General features: G+C 42.6%; 1 protein-coding gene across 4 annotated transcripts in view; it reads right to left on the bottom strand.

The window, feature by feature from the left end:
* Window positions 1-13,633: 13,633 nt before the first annotated feature.
* The window catches only part of MAP2K4 (mitogen-activated protein kinase kinase 4), a gene marked incomplete at its 5' end in the record, with an annotated part of 103,832 nt that continues 94,124 nt past the window's right edge, over window positions 13,634-23,341 (bottom strand). For all 4 annotated transcript variants that reach the window (XM_082860202.1, XM_082860199.1, XM_082860200.1 and 1 more), the window contains 3 exons: window positions 13,634-16,209; window positions 17,403-17,448; window positions 21,584-21,732. In XM_082860202.1, coding sequence (XP_082716328.1) covers window positions 16,096-16,209; window positions 17,403-17,448; window positions 21,584-21,732 — 309 coding nt within the window. In that variant the 3' untranslated portion in view covers window positions 13,634-16,095. The remainder of the gene's footprint in view (window positions 16,210-17,402; window positions 17,449-21,583; window positions 21,733-23,341) is intronic.

The following is a 23,341-nucleotide window of genomic DNA, read 5'->3' as shown; positions in this document are numbered from 1 at the left end:
ATGTGTATGTAGCAAACATTTTTATTTTCTTCTCTTTTCCCCTTATCATCTAATACAGATATATTAACAGTAGCTCACTTTATATCACATTATTTAAGTTATAGGATAGCAAGAAGACTGAACATCACCCAGGGACCTTGCACCCTCTTCTGTAGAAAGGGTAAGCGTATTTTTTGTTGGACACAGGATCGTTGCACCATGTAAGCTTGTGCGGTGCCAGATGGGTAGAGAGTTGGGTTGGGTAAAGAGTGACATTACATCAGGGTTACGGTTTGGAAACCACACCCACAAGGAAGAGGGGCAAGAAAATGATTTCAGTGATTGACCATGGATTTTAAGCAGGCTCTGAAGGAAGCAAGAACAGGAGAGGAGTGAGCAACAGTGAGAAGATGGTAAGATCAACGGCTGGAAGGTTCCACTGGATCCTAGTGCGTTTGGCACCCGGGCTTTGCTCCTGGCCAGTAACCTCACCGTTGTCGTCATTCACACGTTAGATTCCCCTTATTTCCATTCTAAAGAGGAAGGCATAAGTTAACATTCAAATAATAAATAAGATGATTTTACATAGCGATAAATGCAAGCAATCAGCTAAAGCAGGGTGCGGGCACGGAGAGTCGGGGCAGAGGTGAGGGCTATGTAACCTTGCTGGTCACGAAGACTCCGCTCAGGCACTTGCTCTGCAATCACCGTCCTTTGCCAGGTTCCTCCCCCTCTTAAACAAGCCCCAATCCCACCCTTGCCAGCTAACTGTGCTTCCTTCTTCCCTGGGAAGCATCACCTAGCAATAAGCTCCCCCGTGTTTCCTGACCTCTGCCTCCGAATGTTTTCTTTTGCTCCAGCCAGGCCACATTTCTGTCTCCGCAAGCGAGAGACCTCTCTCCTCCTAAAGGGCGACCTCTCCGGCTTGCTCCTTACCCAGCATGTTTGATCTCCTCCTACTGTCCTGCTTTCAGACAACACAGATCTTCCCGTGTGGAAAAGAATATTCTCTTGAACTTTGGTGCTTTGCTCGGGAACACTCAGAAAGGGACCCCCAACCCTGAGTCTCCTCACCTGGGAAACACTGAGAGTCTGTGTTACGGACTGATGTGGCCGCCCACCATAAATTCACATGTTGAAACCCGCATCGCCAATGGGACAGAATTTGGAGGTGGCCTTTGGGCGGTAACTAGGGTTACAGGTGGTCATGAGGGTGGGGTCCCCGGAGTGGAAGAGGAAGAGACACACTACCTCTCTCTTCCATGTGAGGACACAGTGGGAAGGTGGCTGTTACCAGCCAGGAGTCAGCTTCCACCAGACACCGTATCCGCTGGCACCTTGATCTTGGACTTCCCAGCCTCCAGAACTGCGAGGAATAACTGTTCGAAGTCCCCCAATCTAAAGTACTTTTGTTATAGCGGCTCCAACTCACTAAGATATAGTTCCTGCAACTCTCATCTTCCTCCACAAGGCAGCTTTCTCTCTGGCCTTCCTCTTTCTTCCTTTCATTCTTGGCTGTGTATCTAAGTGACTTTTCTCTTTTTGCTTTTCTTTACTTCCAGCCTTCTAGTTCCAGGTCTTCTTCCAAGTTCCCTCAGAAAGCATCTCACATTTGTTCTTCCAGCTGTAGTCCTACTGTCCCCATGACAGTCCATGCCCTTACCACCCAAGACTAAAAATCCTTAACAGTCTTCTGACTCCAGAATCACCTCCTGCTAATCCATCCTGCATAGATGAATCTTTCTAAAATACCATTTGGGTCCTTTCCTGCTCGAAATCATTTGCGCCTCGCCCACGAAATTCCAGACTAAGGAGTTTGGACTTTGACCTGGAGACAAATCTCTGCAAACATGGCTTCAACCTATCTTTTTAGATTTGTTTCCCATCATACCCCTCAAGGACCCTTCTGTCATTGTCTGACCTGCCTTCCACCATCTCCAGACATCTCCTGAACGCAGCATCACTGTCTGCCTCATCACATCTTACCCATCTTGTGGCCAGTGACTTTCCCAGCCAAGAAGCACCACCTCCTGCCTCACAATAACTAGAGGACTTGCAGGCTCTGAGTGCAGTACAGCAACTTCTGCATAATCATCCCATAATTTTAGAGCAAAAAAAAAAAAAAAAAGACCCTCACACTCATATGTAAGATCAAGGACAGGGCTAGATGATTGCCCACACCAAGAGGGAGTCAGAAACTTGCTGCAAACCAAACAGCGATAAGCAGGGCAAAACTGTTTTAATGCTTTCCTAGCACCACTTGCCTCACACAGACTAGCTCCTGAAGTCTGTATCTTTCATTCCAACAATGCACTAAGCACTGCTCTGTGCTGGAGATGTAGCAATAAACAATGGAAAGCCCGGCCCTCACAGAGCTAACATTCTCCAGGAGGGAGATAGACATTAAGCAAAATAAATGGAATATCTAGAATTTGGGGTGTACGTGCTATGGAAGAAGGAAAGGAAGTGAGGGTGGGGGGCTGTTGCAATTTTGAAGAGTGGTGAGGGGCGATGTGAGGGTGCAGACAGGAAGGAAGGAGGTGAGGGGGGAGCTCTGCAGGCGTCTGGGGTCAGAGAATGGCAGGCGAGGGAGACAGGTCTAAGGTGGGAGGCTTCCTGGAATGTGCCGTGGACAGCAAGGAGGTCAGTGTGGCTAAGCTGAGAGGTCAGGTGGGGAAAGAGTAGGGGACAAGGTTAGAGATATTTGGAGACACCAGCGGAAGTGCGGTTACAAGGACCTGAGTGAGATGGAACACCACTGGAGGTCTCTGAGCTGAGGACTGAGTGACACGACAGAGATTTTTAACAGCGTCCCTCTGCCACTCTGCAGAGTAAGCTACAGAAGGGCAGGCGCGGGGGGATCATCTAGGAGCCATGGCAACAACCAGAGATGAGATGATGGTGGCATGGACCGTGATGGGAGCAGTGGAGGTGGAAAGAAGTGGTCGGTTTCTGGACTTATCCTGAAGATCACGGCCAACACTTTTGCTGGTGAATTCAATGTGGAGAATGAGAGAAAGGGTTTAAAGGCAACTGGAAGGTTGGCTGAGCAAACATAAGAATGGGGTTGCTCTGAAGTAAGAAAGTCTGCTGGAGGAGCAGGATGGGAGAAGATAAGGAGCCTGTTTTTTTTTGTTTGTTTTTTTTTGTGTGGTTTTTTTTTTTGCGGTACGCGGGCCTCTCACTGCTGTGGTCTCTCCCGTTGAGGAGCACAGGCTCCGGACGCGCAGGCTCAGCGGCCATGGCTCACGGGCCCAGCCGCTCCGCGGCATGTGGGATCTTCCCGGACCGGAGCACGAACCCGCGTCCCCTGCATCGGCAGGCGGACTCTCAACCACTGCGCCACCAGGTAAGCCCAGGAGCCTGTTTTCAACAAGAACATGAGATGCCTCACGGGCTTTCAAGTGGAAAGGTTGTGTAAGAAGTTAGATGAATGAGCCTGAAGTCCAGGGGGAAGATCTAGGTGGAAACATTAAGTTGAGAGTTAACCACTTACAGGGAATACTTCAAGTTTGAAATTGGATGAGCTCACCAAGGGAGTATGCGTGTGTGTGTGTCCTTATCCTTGTGTATCAGTAAGTTTCTTGAAAGCAATGCCCATTGCCTGTATTTTGTAAGAACTGTGTATATATCAGGGCATGGGATGTATTAAACAATATCTGTTAATCTATTCCTTTTTAAGCACAGATCTCCACGAAGTAAAAAGTACAACACAAGTTCATCAGCCAAGAACTTGAGAAGGGCAGGCTGATCTTCAACTCTGCACATACAAGGAGGAGCAGTAAATTTAGCCATGCTTGGAACCTAGTAGGCTTGTAACAAAAGTTGACTTTTTTCAAGTGATTCGTTAATGAATTGGGGAATAAAAAGACTCTAGTCTTTAGATTACCAGTTACTTGCATGACTATGAGCAAATCACTTCTCCTCTCTGAGCTTGTTTCCCCGAATGCAAAAATGAGAGAATGAAACTAGATGACCCTTAACTCTCCCTCTCAGACTAGAATCTCTACTGAACGTTGCTGGGAACTTGTTTGTTTTTCAGCTATATGGCTCCCCCAAGTGGTCGACGGAATGAATGCAACTTGCGTTTTAGGCCGTGATTATTAATAATTGAGCTCCACCGGTGAAACACTGCGGTCACCATTTTGGATGCATTTTTTCTCATTAAATTTTCACCAAAACACTGAGAGGCAGTTACTGCTTTTACTTCTAGTTCACAGATTAGGAAATTGAGACAAAGGACTCAAGGTGGCAACAGTAAGTGATGATCCAAGATTCAAACCCAGGCGTTCTTAGTCTGAGAAAAGAGAGGAAAAACTCCCCAATTCATTCTGTCAGGCAAAAGTAACCTGAATAAAAAAAAAAAAAGTCTCAGAGGAATGGAAAAGTACAGGATTATGGATTATGGATGTGAAAATTTTAAACACAACTGTGATTATTCTAGTAATTAAGGGATGGTTTAAAGGATGGTTGAATATTAGAAAAATTCCCCACAGTAATAGATTAAATAAGAAAAATCATATACTGATCTCAGCAGATGCAAGCAAATCATGTGATACACTTTAACCTCATTCACTAAAAACACAACAAACTCTTCATAATTTAAGGTAAAAGGAAACTTCCTCACTTGGTGAAAGAATATCTACTAAAACAAAACAAAACAAACAAAACAGGGCAAACATCATGCTAAATGGGGAAACGTTAGCTCCACTCTCATTAAGATAACGAATAAGACAAACATGGCTTTTATCCCCCTTCTATTTACTGTGGGATTAGAGGTCACAGCCAGAATAATAAGATGATAAAAACGAAATTAAGGTTTAAGGAAAAGAAGAAGGAAATGAGACATTCATTATTTGCAGATGATATAACCACTTAAATAGAAAACCCAAAACAAACTATAGGCCACTTATCAGAGGAAAAAAGGGGAGTTTAGCAATGTGATGGATGTAAGATTCATATATCAAAATTCAATTAATTTCTATATACAAGTAAAAAATATAGAGTAGATCATTAATACCAGATAATATAAATTACCTAGTAATAATCTTACTAAAATGTGCTAGACCTCTACAGAAAACACAATTTTATTGAGATATTAAAGAAGACTTAAATAAATGGAAAGATACATCATGTTTATGATAGGAGGGCATAACATGGTAAACATGTCAATGCTTCCCAATTGATTTACAGCAGTGGTTCTCAAAGTATGGTTCATGGACCACCAGCATCAGCATCACCTGGGAACTTGTTTAAAATGCAAATTTTGAGGGCCCGCCCAAGAATCAGAAACTCTAGGGGTGAGGCCCAGCAATTCCTGGTTTAACAATCCCTCCAGGTGATTCTGTTATATGCTAAAGTTAGAGAACGACTGATCTGTACATTCATTGCAATTCCAATAAAAATTAAAACAGAATTTTCAAAGAACTTGATGAGATTATTCTAAAATCAGAGAGAAGAGATCAACGTCTGCCATAACATTAAGAAGGGCTCCACTGACCCCTCCCCAGCGAAACTGGTGAAAACAAAATTTTATTTATTTATTTTTTTCGCGGTACACAGGCCTCTCACTGTTGTGGCCTCTCCCGTTGCGGAGCACAGGCTCCGGACGCGCAGGCTCAACGGCCATGGCTCATGGGCCCAGCTGCTCCGCGGCACGTGGGATCCTCCCGGACCGGGGCACGAACCCGTGTCCCCTGCATCGGCAGGCGGACTCTCAACCACTGCGCCACCAGGGAACCCCCAAAATTTTTTTTTTTTAATTTTAAGCCTCTGCTAATGGTCCTAAAGACAAAGAACAAACAAACATCTATTCAAGAAAACGTACAAAAATTCAGTAAGAAAAGTCAGTCTGTGGTATTTGAACCAAGACCTGCTGGCTCTCCGCGTCTCAGTTCGACAAGGAGGAGGCTCCACTGCAGCCAAAACCACAGGCCCCTCTTCCCCGTTCCCAGATAGACTGCTTTCTCCCCCAAAGGTGCTCGTGCTGCCTCCAGCTGCCGGTGTCGGAGGCCAAGTCCCAGGTGAGTCTGATCAAGATGGGTGGGCTCCCTTTCTCCAACCCCCGCTCAGGAAACAGAGGCTGCAGTGCACATGGGGCACTGAAAACATCTGCTCCCTGATGGCTCTGACTATACTGGAGAGTCTGGCCAGGGAGATTAGACAAAGAAAAGAAACAAGAGTCATGCAGACTGAAAACGAGGAAGTGCAACTATGTCTATTTGCAGATGATTATGACCTTGTATATAGAAAACCCAAAGGAATCTACAAAAATCTATTAAAACTAATACATGAGTTCAGCAAGGTTGCAGGATACAAGATCTCACAAAAAAATCAACTGTCTTTCTATACACTTGCATTAACAATCTAAATATGAAATTAAGAAAACAATTCTGTTCACAATGGCATCAAAAATACTTAGGGATAAATTTAACAAAAGAAGTGCCAATCTTATATCCTGAAAACCATACAACACGGGTGAAAACATTTAAGAAGAGCTAAATAAATGGAAAAACACCCTATGTTCATGGGTCGGAAGACGTTAACACTGTTAAGATGGTAAACTGACCCCCAAGCTGATGCACAGATTCAGCACAATCCCGGTAAGAATCCTAGCTGACCTCTTTGCAGAAACTGAAAGGCTGGTTCTGGGATCCATATGGAATCTCAAGTGATCCAGAAGAGTCAAACAACCCTGAAAAAGAAGAACAAAGTAGGACGACACATACTTCCCAGTTTCAAAACTTGCCACAAAGCAATGATAATCAAGGAGGGTGGTACTGGCACAAGACATATAGACATATAGGAAAGTGGAATAAAATTGAGAGTCCAGAAATAAACCTATATATCTATGGCAAACGGATTTTCAACTGTTTGGGTGCCAAGTCTATTCAGTGGGAGAAAGAATAGTCTTTTCAACAGGTGATGCCAGGACATCTGAAGAGCCACCCACAAAAGAATGAAGTTGGACTCTTACCTCCCACCATAAGTGATGATTATATGAAATGGGTCAAAAACCATTTGACCTATTTAAAAGTTAAAACCAGGGGCTTCCCTGGTGGCGCAGTGGTTGAGAGTCCGCCTGCCAATGCAGGGAACACGGGTTCGTGCCCCGGTCCAGGAAGATCCCACACGCCGCAGAGCGGCTGGGCCCGTGAGCCATGGCCGCTGAGCCTGCGCGTCCGGAGCCTGTGCTCCGCAACGGGAGAGGCCACAACGGTGAGAGGCCCGTGTATTGCAAAAAAAAAAAAAAAAAAGTTAAAACCATAAAACTCTCAGGGGAAATAAAAAGGATGTGGAGAAATTGAAATTCTCATGCATCGTCAGTGGGAATGTGAAATGGTGCAGCCGTTCTGGAAGACAGTCTGGCAGTTTCTCAAATGATTACACAGAGTTTGCCGTATGACCCAGCAAATCCACTTGTAGGTATATGCATGAGACAAATAGGAACATACATCCACACAAAAACTTACAGCACCACTACTCATAATAGCCGAAAGGCAGAAACAACACATACAGTGGACTGTTATTCAGACATAAAGAGGAATAAAATACTGATACCGTGCTACTTGGATGAACTTGGATAAACCCTGAAAACATGCTAAGAAGCCAGTCATAAAAGTCCACATGTTATGTGATTCCACTCCAGAGTAGGGAATCTCCATAGAGACATAAAGTAGATTAGCAGTTGTTTAGGGCTGAGGCAGGGAGGGAGTTGGTTGGGGGTCATAGCTCAAGGGTAGGGTGTTTTTGTGGTGGTGAAAATGTTCTAAAATTGACTGCGGTGATGGTTGCACGTATCTGTGAATACGCTAAAACTCACTGAATTGTACACTTTAAATGGATAAACAAAATGTCGTAGACTCATAAATGGAATATTATTCAGCCATAAAGAGGAATGAAGTACTGATTTCTCTTTGTATGATATGAGAATTATAGCTCAATAGAGCTTTTTTTTTTAAATGTACATAGAGATGGAAAGGTCAAGAATAGGCAAGAGATCTGTTAAAAAAGAAGAGCAGAGGGGATATCAGATATCAGGGTTTAGTATGGAGCAGCAGTAAAGACAATGTGGTACTGGTGAGGGAGAGACAAAGGGACCAATGGGAAAAAATTAAAAGCCTAAAATCCCATGCATGTTTGAAGCTTTTTTATGATAATGATGGAATGTCTGATCAGTATGGAAGGAACTGATTGTTTAATAAATGCAGCTGAAAAAAATGATTATCACATGGAGAAGTTGAAATTATATTTCTACCTCACACCATTTACAAAAATCAATTCCAAATGGAATTTATGCTTTATTGATTTATTTAAAAATCAATAAATAAAGCATAAATAACCTAATGAGAAACTGAGCAGAAACATGAATGAGGAAACCTATCTGGCTAACAAATGTGTATATAGGCATATTGTCATTAGTGATTAGGGAAAGTCATATCAAGGTCACAGTGGGATACCCTTTAAACTTCTTCAACTGGAAAAAAATTAAGTCTGAAATACCAAATGTTGGGAAAGACGTAGAGTAAATTAGTGCAATTACTTGGAAAACAGTTTGGTATTGTCTCTTAAAGTTGAACATTCAATGCATGGTTTCTGATCCCACAATTTGACTCAAGCACCCAAAGGAAATTTTGTCACTTGTGAAGCAGGACACATGGACAAGAATATTCATAGTGGTACTGTTCACTCTAGAAAAATCTGGAAATAACCTAAATGCCCATGAATGGGAGAATAATCCATTTTAATGCAATGGAATATTATACAGCAATTAAAATGCAATATGGATGTAATAGGATATTAAGAGGAAAAATCCTAAAATAGTATAGACAGCATGACTTTTTGATAAGATATAAGACCTAAACTCAAAAATATGCTTGATCTATCTACCTACCTACCTACCTACCTATGGGAGGAAAGGAAGGAAGGAAGGGAGGGAGGGAGGGAGGGAGGGAGAAAAAAAGATAAAAGAGAGGAAAGCAAGTGAATGGCCACCACATGGATTCAGGAGGAGGATTAATTACCTTGTGTCAGGAAAAGCAGGGAAATGTGATAATAAGTAAACTGTGTGGTTAGATACAGGTTATTAAGAGTTAGGACTTACATTTTCACAAGTGTTCATTATATTCCTATTAGTTAATAACCAATCATCTAAATAAAAGTGAGGGGGGAAATAGTCACTAGCTAGGCAACTATATGCCCAGATAAAACTCGTGGTTTTTATTGCTAAGAGGAAGGAAAGGAGAATAGATTCTGGGTGGGTGGGGTGAGGGAAGAAGGAAGAACAGTCTCCACGCACCACTCACTTTATTACTTCAATCTCTACATTGTTCAATTAGAGAAGTTTTATTTGATCGTTTTCCCTTCTTAATAGACTTAATAGTCTCTTATTCCTGGGCCCATATTTTCAAGCTTGCCGCTTGATTTCTTTTAACATATTAAACATTTATTGTATATTCTCCATCTGATAAGTCCCTGTTACTGCTTGTGGTCTCTGCTGGTTCTCATTCAGCATCTTGTTTGTGTCTTTGTGATTTTGGACTGTGAGCTATTCATTTTCCTTTGAGCCTTACCTGTGGTAATCCTTTGAACCTGAGTTGAAGGAGAGTTCCTCCAAAGATGATTTTGATTTGCTTCTGCCAATCACCTGGGGACGACAGTAACCTAGGTCCGTTTTGGCTCTCTGCTTGGGTTTTTGGACCACAGAGGTAGTGTGAATTCAAACCATGCACCCACATGGAAATTGACTTGTGGGTATGGATTCTTGGAGATTTTAAAAATTTTCCTGCGTCCAGTGCCAAGACGAAGGCAAGTATGTTTCCATTCCATCTTCCACCACTTGGCAGATTTCTTTGTCCACTTTATACTTTGTACATAGCCCTGTGAAGCCCCAGCCTTCCTGGAGGATTTCCTAGTAGATATCCCACATGCGGCGGGCGCCACACCTCACTTCCTAAGCCCTGAACCCTGCATAATTTTAAACACAAAAGTTCAAGGTTACCAAGGTTCAGCAGAAACTCTCAGCATCACACTCACCTGTCAGCACTTGGTTAGACAACTTTCAAAAGGCCCTCACATCTTCAGGAACAAAAGTTGCTCATAGCAAGTTCTTAACACTTTTTTCTGTCCTCAACTGAAGCAACTCTTCATGCTTTGAGAACAGATTTACTTTCTAGAAACAGAAGAAAGCAGGTTGGGACAAAGAGCTCCCACTTCTTCTCTTTATGGGGGTGCTTCGGACATTCCTTACTTTTGTGCCAACTGGGGAAAGCATTTTAAAATACGTAATTTTATTTTGTAATTAACAGTGTAGTTATTCCAGTTAGGAGTACTGTTAATGGTATTGAAGCTGTCAGAAACAGACGTCACTAATACACGTCAATGACAGTTGACTACTTCTGTTCACACAGGACCTAAGACTGGGTTGCTAACGATTGACTGTGTGGTGCGCCAGCTACAGTCCACGTTCACTTCCTTGTTTTTAGCAGAAATATGCCATGGACATGTAAATCCAATTCACTTCGCGCTGTTCTAGGAAAAAATCATCTAGGTTCAACAGGACGAAATGCTATCTTCAGGTGTGAAAAAATCAGGCTTACATGTTCTTTTTAACTGAAAAGCACCATCACTGTGGGACGGCCACACTGACTATACCAATGGGCTACCAAGATGGCTAAGACTGACCTCAAATAACTCACAAACGAGTAAGGAAAGAGACAACTAACGAAACATGATTAAATGCTGCACAGAGATATGGTTTTCTTTTTTTTTTAAAGTGATTAGAGCTCAGAGGACAGAATTGGGAAAGGCTTCCCAGAGGGTGTGACATTTAACCCAGCTCTTAAAGAATAAGCAGGTGCTTTCAAAAGACAAGTGAAGAAAAGAATTACAGATGGACGGGACAAGCTTAGGCACCAAGAAGGCATAACAGAGCAGGGCAGAGCAGAGCAAAGCAGGTTCGGTAAACAATGAAAGGTTGTGAATGGCACACAGATTCTGTACAGAAACCTTAATCACTCAAGCCAGAAAACAACTTTCTTCCAGGTTCCCACCCCACCCCTTTCTTCCCCGCATCAGGAGCCAGACAGCTAATTCCACCCCAAGCTGTCGCTTAAATCCTCTCCTGTCCATTCAACTACTTCACCTCCCCCAACTTTTGCCTAGAATATTCCAACTTTCTTTTTTTTTTTTTTTTTCAACTTTCTTAATTGGGCTTAGATCTCCCCACTTCCATTCCAGCGTAGTCACTGAAATGATTTTTCCAAAGTACAAAACACATCAAACCACGTGCTTGCTTAAAATCTCATCTGGTTCTCCAGCACTTATGAGATAAAGTCCTTCCTTGCTTGGCATAATGTACAATTCCCTATATGATTATGACCTTAAGCGACTTACCTATTTAAGACTGGTACCCTGTAAGACTGAGGAAACAATACCCTTTTGACCTCAAAGAGTAGTCTTCATATTAAATCAGTAAGTGCTATGAAAAACTAGAAGTCCTATTTCACAGTTCTTCAGCAAAATGTGTATGTAGAGAGAAATTTCACATGCAGATAGAAATTTGACTTATTATACATTATGATGACTCAGTTTTGACTTTACGCTATGCTATATACGGACTGACAATTTTAAACAGCAGAATCACGTTTTACATTTAAGAAATATAAATACACTTTGGCATATCATCAGAAAAAATCTGCTATTGTGGATATTGAGTTATTAACCCATACGACGATTTCAAGGTTTGAGATGACAATTCCTGGATATTCATTTACCTGAAAGATGGAGAAGACCAAACAATACATCACTTTAGTCTGTAGTAAATCCCCAGAAGATAATGGAAGCTGATGTTTCACAGACTACAGACATTCTTTACACTACGTGGTCTGATACCAACTTTCCACGACACCTGTCTTACAGTGGACCCTCAGAAGGAAGCCACCCATTGCTGATTGGATTTTCCCTCAAACCAGTTAACAAGGTATTTAAGGGAGCCAACAAGGTCAAGACCAACGGTTTTTAGGTTCTTTACCCCTTGCATTTCAAGTAACAAGCACAGATGCTGTGGATGTGACTGGAGCATACACCTCTGGCTAAGAGCTGGGGACACAAAGCACCTCTGCACCTCTAAGACGGGCAGCCAGCATCTGGGCACTTTCAAGACTTCATGCATCCCCAATCTATCCTCCTGCAGCTAAGACAGACGGATGGAATCAAGAAGTGAAAGGGCATTTTAATACTAAAAGAGCCACCTCAAGTCCTTTTCCTGCTTCAGTGACTGCCACATTACGTCATCATGTTGATGGGGACCTCAAGCCTTCTACACTGAATTCTCAGATGTTGCGCTTAAGAATTAGGACCTAGAGTTCTCTGGTTAGTTCTAAGTAACTACCTTCTACACAGCTGCCTTCACAGGGGCCACTAGGACTTCAAGACAGCAAAGCAGGCCTTGGTAAGGCTTGTGAGTGGAGTTATCCCCATAGTTCAATCTCCCAGCGCTCAGCTCAACCCGTTCTTGATGGCCATGTTTTAATTAATGTAATTTCTTATGGTGAGTGTTGGATGTGAATCTCAGCTCTCCTCCCTACTCTGTTATCAGAGCCAGAACTTCTCTTCTCTGAGCCTTGTTTTTTTCTAATCTCTAAAAAGGGCCTCTACCACCTGCTTCAGAAGGCTACAGTCAGGATAAGCTGAGGTTAGCAAACATAGGTAGGGTCCACGAAGCACTGAGTACATGGTCCACCTACGACACTCTGTCTTGCACACAGCTGGTGCTCAGCTGGGATCTGGAAACTCCACGGGGTCTCCATTCCCCAGCAGATAAGGCTCAGCCAGAGGGGTCAGGATGCCTCTGGCCACACCCTTCCTTGGACAATGCTCGATACCTACCACACCTGCTTCTGTAATGGTGTTGCTGCCTCCGAGATCAGGTTAGCAGCAGGCACAGGAAAAGGGTAAGGTGCTGGATTAGTTAGTCTATGTTCAATGAGTCAGGATGTCGTCAACGAGCGACAGGTGGGAGCACAACAGGTCAGTCCTGGGGCTGGAGCTCCAGATTCTTCTCTGTGGTAGTTCCCAGGCCTCTATGGCTTTTTGCTAATTTCCACTGTCCTCCATCCATAAACCTCCCAGGTCTGACCTCTGCAGGGCTTTGACCCACCAATCTCCCCCCTACCCCTCCTCTCTCGAGTAGCCGTGAATGAATGCATGAGCTGACATCTGATGCCTACCCAGCAGCCACAGGACTGGAAGCAGAAAGCAGGGCTGGCAGCCAGATGTCGGGCCGAGGCAGGCCGCGTTCTTACAGGCTGTCTCTCCACCATGACACGGCACCCTCCTCCTTCAGCAGTAAGAAATGCTGGGTCAAGCCAGGACAACCAACAAAGAAACAAATCTGAACTGACCCCATCATCATGCCTGCTCAAACAGAACGCAAAGCTTTTTTCCAAGAAGAATAAGCAGAGAAACGGCAGCCAGAAGACGGGGCGAGAAAAAGAAAGAAGCCGTACACACTTCCAGAAGAAGAGAATTTTCCCCCATGTGAAATGCACAGATAATTTAATGGAATTGACTTGGAATTGGATAATTCCAATGGAACTGACCCTCTCAGGGTCTGACTTCAGAAAATCAAATTACAAAGTCATCATCACATCCTAGATTTATTACAACTGACCTGCAGGCAAAAGGATAGAACTATTACATAAACACTTCGATTCCATGTATATATCTTAAATAGAGGAAGAATTCAAACAAGAATACAGGATAAAATATTCCAAGCTCCAAGAAGCAGTTATGTTACTGAGCTCCATTTTTACAGACAAATAAGGCAATATCCCTGCACATTAGCTTTTTGATAATTTTTATACATTTTTCTATGGTACAAGAGAAAAATAACCAGAGCTCACAATGTACAGTTCTTATACTATTTTCACAGTTTGTGAACACTATACACCCTTTTGTTTTAATAAAGATACATTGTAATAAACTCCTTGCCCTTAAGTTTATAGTTTATAATAATCTATGATTAATACACTAAAATTGCCTTTTTATGTGGTCATCCACACAACAGAACGGTCAGATTAGCTCCTGGACAGTCAGAATTGCTTCTATCTCCATTGGTATATGGCAAAGTGACCCTATGCTGAGCCACACAGGAGGCTGACAGCAGAGATGCAGATTCCTCTGGAGTCCCCGGGAACGGTGGAGGATGATGGCTTGGTGTGGTCAGAGGCAGACACTGCAGGGCCTCCTGTAGAGCACTGGGAAGCCTGGGCTTCAGGTGCCATGGGGGAGAAAACAGGAAAACCAGGCAAGTGGACCAAAGCGATAAACCACGGGTGAATTCTGAAATTTACAGGGATGTAACTGTAAACAGCACCATTCTCCCTTTATTGTTGAGAAGTGTTTGTGACCGTCACCTGGGAGGAGACACAGCAACACCTACCACTGTTTGGTTCCGTCGCAGCCCCATCTGCGTCTCAGACCATGGCAGCTTTCTACTCCAGTGTGCGTGAGCCACTCACAGTGCTGCCTGACCAACTGTCACACAAACGCGCGGGGCCAGGGAGGCCAGAGTGAAACCATGGAGACCCGGCCCATGGGTAAGGGAGGAAGGACAGCAGAAGATGGCAGATTTAAATGGCCTCTTAGAACTATTCTGGGGTTCTTCGGGGGTTTTTTGGTTTTTGTGTTTTTGTAGACTCCCAATTCCAAGAAATGGTGGTGACCTGCTAGAGATTCTCGCAGGTGATGATCTCACCTAAGAGACTGCCGTTTCCCATCCTCCTCTGGTCAAGCGGTTTTCTCTAGAAAAGATGCTCCTTCATTACCTACCACATCAGCTAGGCCCCACGCTTCTCAGCCTTTTAAACAGTAGAGCATGTGAGAGACTGGGGGCTAAAAATCCTTGGTAAGGAACATCCTTGGTAATTATAAATGTTTCTGATACAGGAGAAAAAGGCGAAATATTGGATTAAGCAAAAGTCACATAGTGGCAATAGACCACACAGGTGGGTAAAGAGATGCAGAAGCTGAAGACCTGGGCCAGTGATGTCGAACAACTGAGATTTGGTCTTTTGCTGCCTAGAAGAAATCTTTATCTAATCAATCAAGGCACATTGCTACCAGCTACTTCTCCCTGTTAGTGAGTTATGATGGCTGAAGTATCAGGCTTGGGACCAAGGGGAAATATACAGCTGCTACAAGTTGTTCCATAAGATTCTAGGATTAAAAACAGCTGTAAACTTTGCCCTCCGTACTTTTTTCTTCTTCCAGTCCAGGTGGTCTGTGGCAGGTGGAACATCCAGTTGGCAGCACACCGAATTCTGAGAATGAAATTCTTAGGATCAGCACCTTCTCTGACAAGTGGCAGACTCCTGAGTCTCCCCAGTGAAGAGCAGAGGGCTGGGGAAGGAGAAAAGAACACGTTCTGTCCTGTCTCAATCTTCTAATGTTCACCTCTCTGAACGCAACGTGGTTTTTGGTAAAGATAAATTCCCTCTGATTTAACATGGTATCTCAAACAGGGAAGGAATTTGGCTAAGTACATCCATCCCCAGACGTCGACGGTGGCTGTAAAGCAACAGAATGTCACATCAGCAAATCTATTGCACTTGGTGAAGACAGTAAATCCCTCCTCCGTCTCCCAGCTCCAGAAGGCAATGCGCCTCGTTGGCTGTGCCCGCTCTTCTCACTCCAGCCCAAGTCTGTGTTCAGACACAGCGCACCCATCACCGCATCCTTCCAGTATTTGGAAGTCTGACAAAACACCATTCCAGTAGCTGCGTCTCCAGGTTTCGAGTCTAGAAATGAATTTAAGATGTGATCTAATCACGGTCAACAAATTGATCATACTAACTTCCACATTTCATGAATACGTCCATCACGAAAGAGCAGGATGAGGTCTCTCTGACCGGCACTAACACTGCGTGATCGCTCAGGTATTACAGGGATGCACGTTCTAGGTGACGAGAGTATATAGACATGATGGAAACGAACACCAATCTTATTGCACATGGTGTCTGGGCGAGCAATAAAAACACTGTGGTACGGGATGAAGATTCTTTACGTCTTGCTTCCTCTCAGCCCTTTTGCCTAGAGTCTGACGTAGCAGCGATGTCAGTCGACATACATGGGAGAGCTGGGAGTAGCTGGCATTTGATCCAGGATTTTACAAACATAGCATGCGACCTCGACAGCGCGCTCTTCATACATCAAAATAAAGGGATGTTTCTGCAAGAATATTGAAAAACAGAAAAAGAGAAGAAAAATGATCAATATTCGCATCAGAGCTCACACGGAACTTTTCCCAGTTTCGACACAGCACAGAACTGCAGGCTCCAGCCAGGTAGAGCTGTAAATGACTGTAGCAAGGCAAGCACAGTCTGCACTCCACGCAGACGTGTTAATGGGTGTGAGCCGCTGAGATACGATGCACGGTGTCAGGCTCTGGAGGAACCGCCCTGGCTGTGAGGTCTGCAAGCTTATCTGTGTACCAGGACGGCACACTCCTCAGCACAAAGCATAGCTGGAGCCTCCGCCGCCATCTGAGAGCCAAGAAGAACGGCATGAATCACGGTCGCTATTCCTCGTGGGACACAGGCATGAACTCCAACCTCCCACATCTCCCCACATGTAGCAGAAGGACCTTACAAAAAGGCTTCAGTTTCGACCCTTCTGACCCCCACTCCAAAAGAGGCACAATGGAAACTTCTCCCCTGAGCTTGTGCGCTGTGCTCTCCAAAGCCTATGGCTCTGTACCTGCCTTGCAAACTCATTTTTTCGTCCTCCACCCCCAGCGGTATTTTTCTTTCATAGCTTTGCTAAGTACACTAACCAAATACGTTTAGTCAGTGCTGGGGTTGACCGGAGTTCTACTTAACATCCTTGGAGAACCAGAAGCTAGTGTGACAAGTGGGTCTTTTCCTAAAACATTCCCACATTATTAGGTCATAGGACTTTCTTCACTGCCAAGACCAAGGCCAGATCCGGTAGACTGCTTAAAAAGTCCGAGTTCCATGGAAGGGTGAGAACTTTCAAAGAAATGAGAATTGGCCATACGATGTCAGTTTGTGTGAGAGCTTTTAATAAAGGCAGGATGAGCACAGTAAATTCCTATGGCCGTGTTATACACACAGACCACGCAGTGGAAACGGCTCCTCAAAGTGAATGTTCAAGCTCCTTCGGGTAGTTTTTATAACATGTGAAGGCCAAAATTTTCCATGAGAATCTAGCTAGTAAATTAGTAGGAAAACTAGACCTACACATTTTCTCTTCCCAAATCTCTTTGCTTTAAAACATTCTTTAACAACGCTCATTAAGGTCAATCAGTCTAGGACAGAGAGGCCGGCTGCTGCTTAGTGGACAGCATGCTGGAGGACTCAGGAGTGAGGAGACAGCTCCAACTCCCCAAGTCTCAGACTCACCAGAAGTTCTTTATACTTTGGCCTTTTGGATTCATCCTTGGTAAGGCTAAAATAACACAAAAATTAACATCGTTAAAATGGACACACAGTTACCCAAGTACTTTTATTTTCACGAACAAAGTATTACAATCAAATAAGTAGGTTTTTTCCCCCTTCAGATACAAAGTCACAAAGCAGACAACCTGCCAAACATAAAAAACACACAAAAAATGAGGCAATCTACAATCTAAGGATTTGCCCTTAAGATACTCAACGTAGGAGCATTAGCGAAAAATGAGAAACAAGTTAACTGGTGAAAATTGGATAAATCATGGCATAGCTGCATGTTAGAATACTATGTAGTTAAACGTATTTAATGCATGTGTAAGTATAAGATTGTACGTGTATATGTCTGTGTGCCTGTGTGTTTCTAAATATATACGGCCACTACCCTAAGAGAAACTTGTAATCCAGCGAGTCTGGGAGATAAGCTACATATGAATTTTATAAACTTATCCTTAGAACTAAAACATTTTTGCACTCTGTATCTTAATTCTGTGTTCTTTGTTCCAAAAGTTTACAGTAGTACAACTTCATAAGGACTATATTGATATATTAAAAACCTCTGCCCTCCTGACATTTTCCCCTTGAATTCTACCCTGTCTAATTAATGTCGCCAGAAGTGCTTTCATTTTGTTTGTATTTTCCTGATCTATCTTGGACCGTACCTTAATCACCACTCTCCTCCAACCTCAATTACATTCACTTTTTTAGTATCAGACGTGAATCTGGGCAATAAAGGTCCCCTATATCTAAACTCAGTGCTGTTCTTCACAGCTGCACCTTCTGTAATGGACGCCTCACTGTGCTACACAGATGCCTTCTTTAGGAATGAAGGACTTACTCCTCCACTGCCAGGAGGGCTGCCAGCAGGCAGCCCTCGGTTGTGGCTTCTAAGGGATGGCATCAGTTGAAGACAGCCACCTTGGCCTTCTGGCGCCAGCCTGTATCCAATGACTGATCCACAAAGGGGCGTAAAATCCAAGACCCTCCTCCCATACGAGTCAACCTTGGAGGGCCAGCCCAGCTTCACAGCTTCCTACAGGGCTGGTGGAGGCTTTGGCTGAGGCTGCATTGCAGCCCAACTCCCCTTTCTGCCTAGCCCTGCTTTCCCTCCCTTTGCTGTTTGTTGATCCAAAGATCACTACCTACCACTTAACCAACTTCCTGTACACTTTTTACTGTCCCCAAAGCCTGCTTTCCAGGGAACCAACCTGCAACACCCTTTTGCTGGGCTTACTTTTCTTCTTGGTCAAATATATCTTTTCAAAACAATCTATGAATGGTAAACTCTTAGGCTTTCCCTTCCTGGAAAAAAAAAATCTATACTTCCTCATTTTGAATGATAATTGAATGCCCATGTATAAAACTTTAGGATGAGGTTGACAATTATTTTTCCTCAGCACTCTGGAGCTATGACTCCACTGTTTTCTGGCAACTAGTGTTGCTGATGACGAGTCTGCTGTCAGTCTGATTCATTCATTCTTGCAGGTACTCTAAGTTCTCTTCCTGCCAACTCTTACTTTATCATTGTTCTGCAATTTTGCTTCAGTGAATTTTCATATAAATTTACCTTTATTTATCCTACGTGATACAGAGACTTTAACTGAAATCTGAGCACCTATCCTAGATCAATTCTCAAATCTTTTCCACTATTATCTCCTTAAATATTGCTTCTCCACTTTCAGAGCTGTTTTTCATTTCCATTATATACATCTTAGAATTACTCATTCTCTTCTCACTGATTTTTAACTATTTTCTTTCATACATATTAGTCTACATCATGCTGGGGAAACCCTTCAAGTCCATCTTCCAGTTCCCCAACTCTGTTTTCAAGTGTTTTCAGTCCAGAGTACATCACATATGTTGTATCTTTGTATCAATAGCTATGTTTTTTCATTCCCAAGCCTTCTAATTAATTAGTTTTCATAGCTAACTGTTTCATTTCTGTTTACTTCTTCCTCAGTTTTAATGAAACTTACACCTTTACTTCCTTGGGCATCTTAAATATACTTATTTTAAGTGTATTTTAGACTATTCCATAATCTCATCTCCATTAAAAGCAGCTTTATGTTCTAGTCTGTTGCTTTTCTTTCTTTTTATTTTAAATTAATTTTTATTGGAGTATAGTTGCTTTATAATGTTGTGTTAGTTTCTACTGTACAGCAAAGTAAACCAGCTATATGTATATATTTATCCCCTCTTTTTTGGATTTCCTTCCCATTTAGGTTACCACAGAGCACTGGGTAGAGTTCCTTGAGCTATATAGTAGGTTTTCATTTGTTGCTTTTCTTAGCATTAGACTTCATGCTTCTTCATCATTTTTTCATTATTACCCTCCCTTCCCATGAAAGTTAAATACTGCATATCTGCTACAAACCATTATACTATGCAAGATTTTCTGGCTCTCCAGAACAAATTTTTGTCCCTTGGGGGTGACAGCACTCCACTAAGAACGCACGTTCTAAACAAGTTTTCAACAAGAAGTAATGATTGGATAGACATGCATCATAAAAAAATACAGCTGTGACAAAAAGAAGGAAAATGGCTTGGAACAAGGTGATATTGGATTATGAGGAAACCAAATAGGAATCCGAATGATCCAGGTTAGATACTAGAAAATGCTCAAGGATAGAAGAAGGGAGAATGGACAAATGTGGAGAGCTGATACGAGCATATCACAAAAACAGATAATACTTCAACCGCAGACCTTAATGATCTGGAATGAGATGGAACTACGTACCTACTCAGGGAAAACAACGTGAGATTCAAGTCTATAACCATTATTTATGGGAGAGAACTTGAACCACGGGACACAGAAATAAAAAGTAAATATAAATATATATATATATATATATATATATAAAACAAAACCAACAGAGAGATCAGGAATTAAGAAGCAAGCAATCCTGGTGGAGTGTTCCCAGGTGATTATTTTAGACATTATGCTCTATGACTCACACAGATTCTTTTAACCAAATATTAAATAACCAAACATTAAAGTGGAATATATAAAATGATCACATTTTGCAATTATATACGGTATATGTGTGTGCAAATTGGTAAAAGTAGATGGTTTTTTAAAAGGAAAAAGCAGCCAATTTGCGTCATCCTTATGGCCCTCTTCTATCTAAAAATCTTGAGGTATTCTTCTCCCCTCTGAAAACCAACACAAAAGTAGAATTTGGTTAGAGAAGATGAAAGGGACTTGAAAACTGGAGCCAAACAAATGTTTTCTACATATTCAAAAAGAGGGCAATGCTAGACCGTGAAACATTAAGTCTTAGTCTTATAGGACCTAAAAGAGTAGAGAGAAACAGCATTCCTGGAAAGAAAAAATTAAGAAAAAGAAAAGCATTTTCAAGGATGAAAATATACAAAATGCTCTGGCTTTTTGCTCATAAATATATCTTACTTTTAAATCATGTTGGATAAACAGAATAATTATCAAAAATATTCAAATGATAACAAAACAGGTTTTATTTAAAATTTAGATAACAAGGCACGACTGTCCTGTTGCCATATCAATGTATATTTATTCTTACATGCTACAAACACATACACACCTGTAAAAAGGGGAGTGAACAATATCAGGTGTGGGGTTCCTAGAATAAGGAAACTTATTGGAATAAGGTTCCTTGGAATAAGGTCTCTGTGAGGCAGTATATGGTTCTACCAACTGAGCTTTGGGCCTGACACTACTACATACACCCAGCTGGGTTACGTGTCAGGTCAGAGCAGAGAGCCACCCCTGAAAGTCTGGCAGGATCTTAACTTAGTAAAAGCTTCCAAGTGATTCTGGTACAATTTCATTGTTAGAACCACATCAGAATAAGATGATCAATCTCACCTAGGCTGTATTTCTTGTACAAGGTACTAGAAATCTGGAGGCAGCAGCTTCTCCACCACCCACATCTGTTTTTCATCAGTACCTGAGTAGCAGAATAAGAGAGTGATGCCTCTCCAGGCTAGCTGGAGCCTTCCATGTAGCCACAGTGATCCAGAGTCCCAGCTGAGAAGACAGAGCGATATGAAGCAGGCTCCCCTTCCCCAGTATAAAGTACCAGTGTTGCTAAGATTAAGTAATCACCTCACTGTCCTCTCACCGTATATCTCTGAGCATTCATAAATCAAATACTCACCACAAGTTGACAAAGTTGATGAAACTTGGGGAAAATTCCCTTTCCTCAGAATTACTCAACTGTGGTGGGTCTCCTTTCACAACTTGTGTTAGTTGATCAAACACACTATTCCACTTTGGATAAGGAAATCGGCCTGTGGCCAATTCGTACTAAAGAGAACACAGAGGAAAAAGCAAAATACACTGGGCATTACTTATTAATCCAGTACTTACTACTCCTCACTGGGAAGGCCACACTGCAAATCTAAACTCCAAGCAAAACTCTTGAAAAAGCCTTGACTCAAATCAAGATCAGGTTGAGGTGCAATCTTCAGAATTATGGCTAAGTGGAAGGGATATTTAGAAATCAAGATAGTATGTCCGTATCTGCCACAGGTCAAACATATTTGTGAACTGTATTCTCATCTTTCTCCCCCTCTGTTCTGAGGACAATGGAAACCTAGAAACTGCTTTTTCCAAGAACTAGGTTTAAGTCTGCAGCATGGCCTAAATGAACCCCATTTTACGTGCACTGACAGGCGACCCCAAACTTATCAGAGATGGCACATGACAGACAGAGCACTATCTGAGAAGATGGTTTTGGAGCTTCTTCACTGAGATTTGACTTTGTCAGTTTAGTCAAATATTAAAGTACCAGTTTGCACAATGAAAGGAAGGCGAGCAAGCAATCATAAAGCCGTCCTCCGACAGGAAGCTGGTATGGGAGGGCCTTCTTCCCCAGAAGAGGCCTCCTGCAGCTCAGCACCGTCTCCACTTGCACCTGCGCCTGTGGGAAAGCAGGCAGGTGGGCACGCACACACACACGCAAATCCACTCCTTTGGCTGAGGTTTCTTTTTGATAAAAATACAAACGCTTGGGAAGAAGTAAACCTCCTTGATTATTCACAGCAATGGGAATTGCTTCATTAGATTCATTCCTGAGAACAGGTTTTAATAAGAGAAGGAAACAGTAGGATACAACATCATAAGGTGAAAGACTTAGGATCTTAGGAGTTAATTTCACACATCTCATAATTTTAAAAATATTATATGAAAATAATGTCCCTATGAAAAATTAAAAAGCAATTGTAAGTACTGAACGCCTTGCTTTTAAACAAAGTTTAGCCAGAGGTACTAAAGGAAATTGCTTAAAAAATTCCTATGTTAAAACCTTTCACAGAACAAAATTTTGTTTTTACAATAAAGTAAAAACTTGCTTTTTAAGCATAACTGGCTTGGACATAGATAGGTATTTCTGAGTCGTGACTACCTCTTACATGCAAACAGTTGCCTCAGTTGTTAGCTATAAGTCTTGCTCCAGTCACCAGACCTAAGATTCCCAAGTTCTGTGTTCTCTCCTGACTAACTGGGAAGGAATCCCCTTTGGTTAGTGGCTTCACGCTGAGAAAAGACTCCACGAGGTGTCTCCCATGTCTGCTCACAAGGGAAACCAGATGGAGTCTTGTGCAGAGCTGAGCTGTCAGCCTTCATGTCTCTAGACGGAGAATTCATTAGGTGTGGCACAGTGACTCACCAAGGACACTCACAAGGGTGTGTGATCCTCAGGAAGAGGACCTTAGTGCCATATAATGCCAATAAACAAATGGAGATTACTTAACAAGCTACAGGAAAAGTTCACTGCTCTGAACCTGGTGTCTTGGGGCTCTGGGGTCTTACTAAGACGGGAGGAAAAGTTTTGGTTTGCCTACTAAACAGGACACAGCCCCACCTATACTGATGGAAAATTCACATCCAATGTGGAAGAAGCTGCTCTGAGATC

This window comes from Leucopleurus acutus (genome assembly GCF_964270905.1).
Source record: "Leucopleurus acutus genome assembly, chromosome: 19".
NCBI classification, from domain to species: Eukaryota; Metazoa; Chordata; class Mammalia; order Artiodactyla; family Delphinidae; genus Leucopleurus; species Leucopleurus acutus.
Note: the sequence above shows the minus strand (reverse complement) of the source record. Positions and strands in the feature narration are given on the sequence as shown.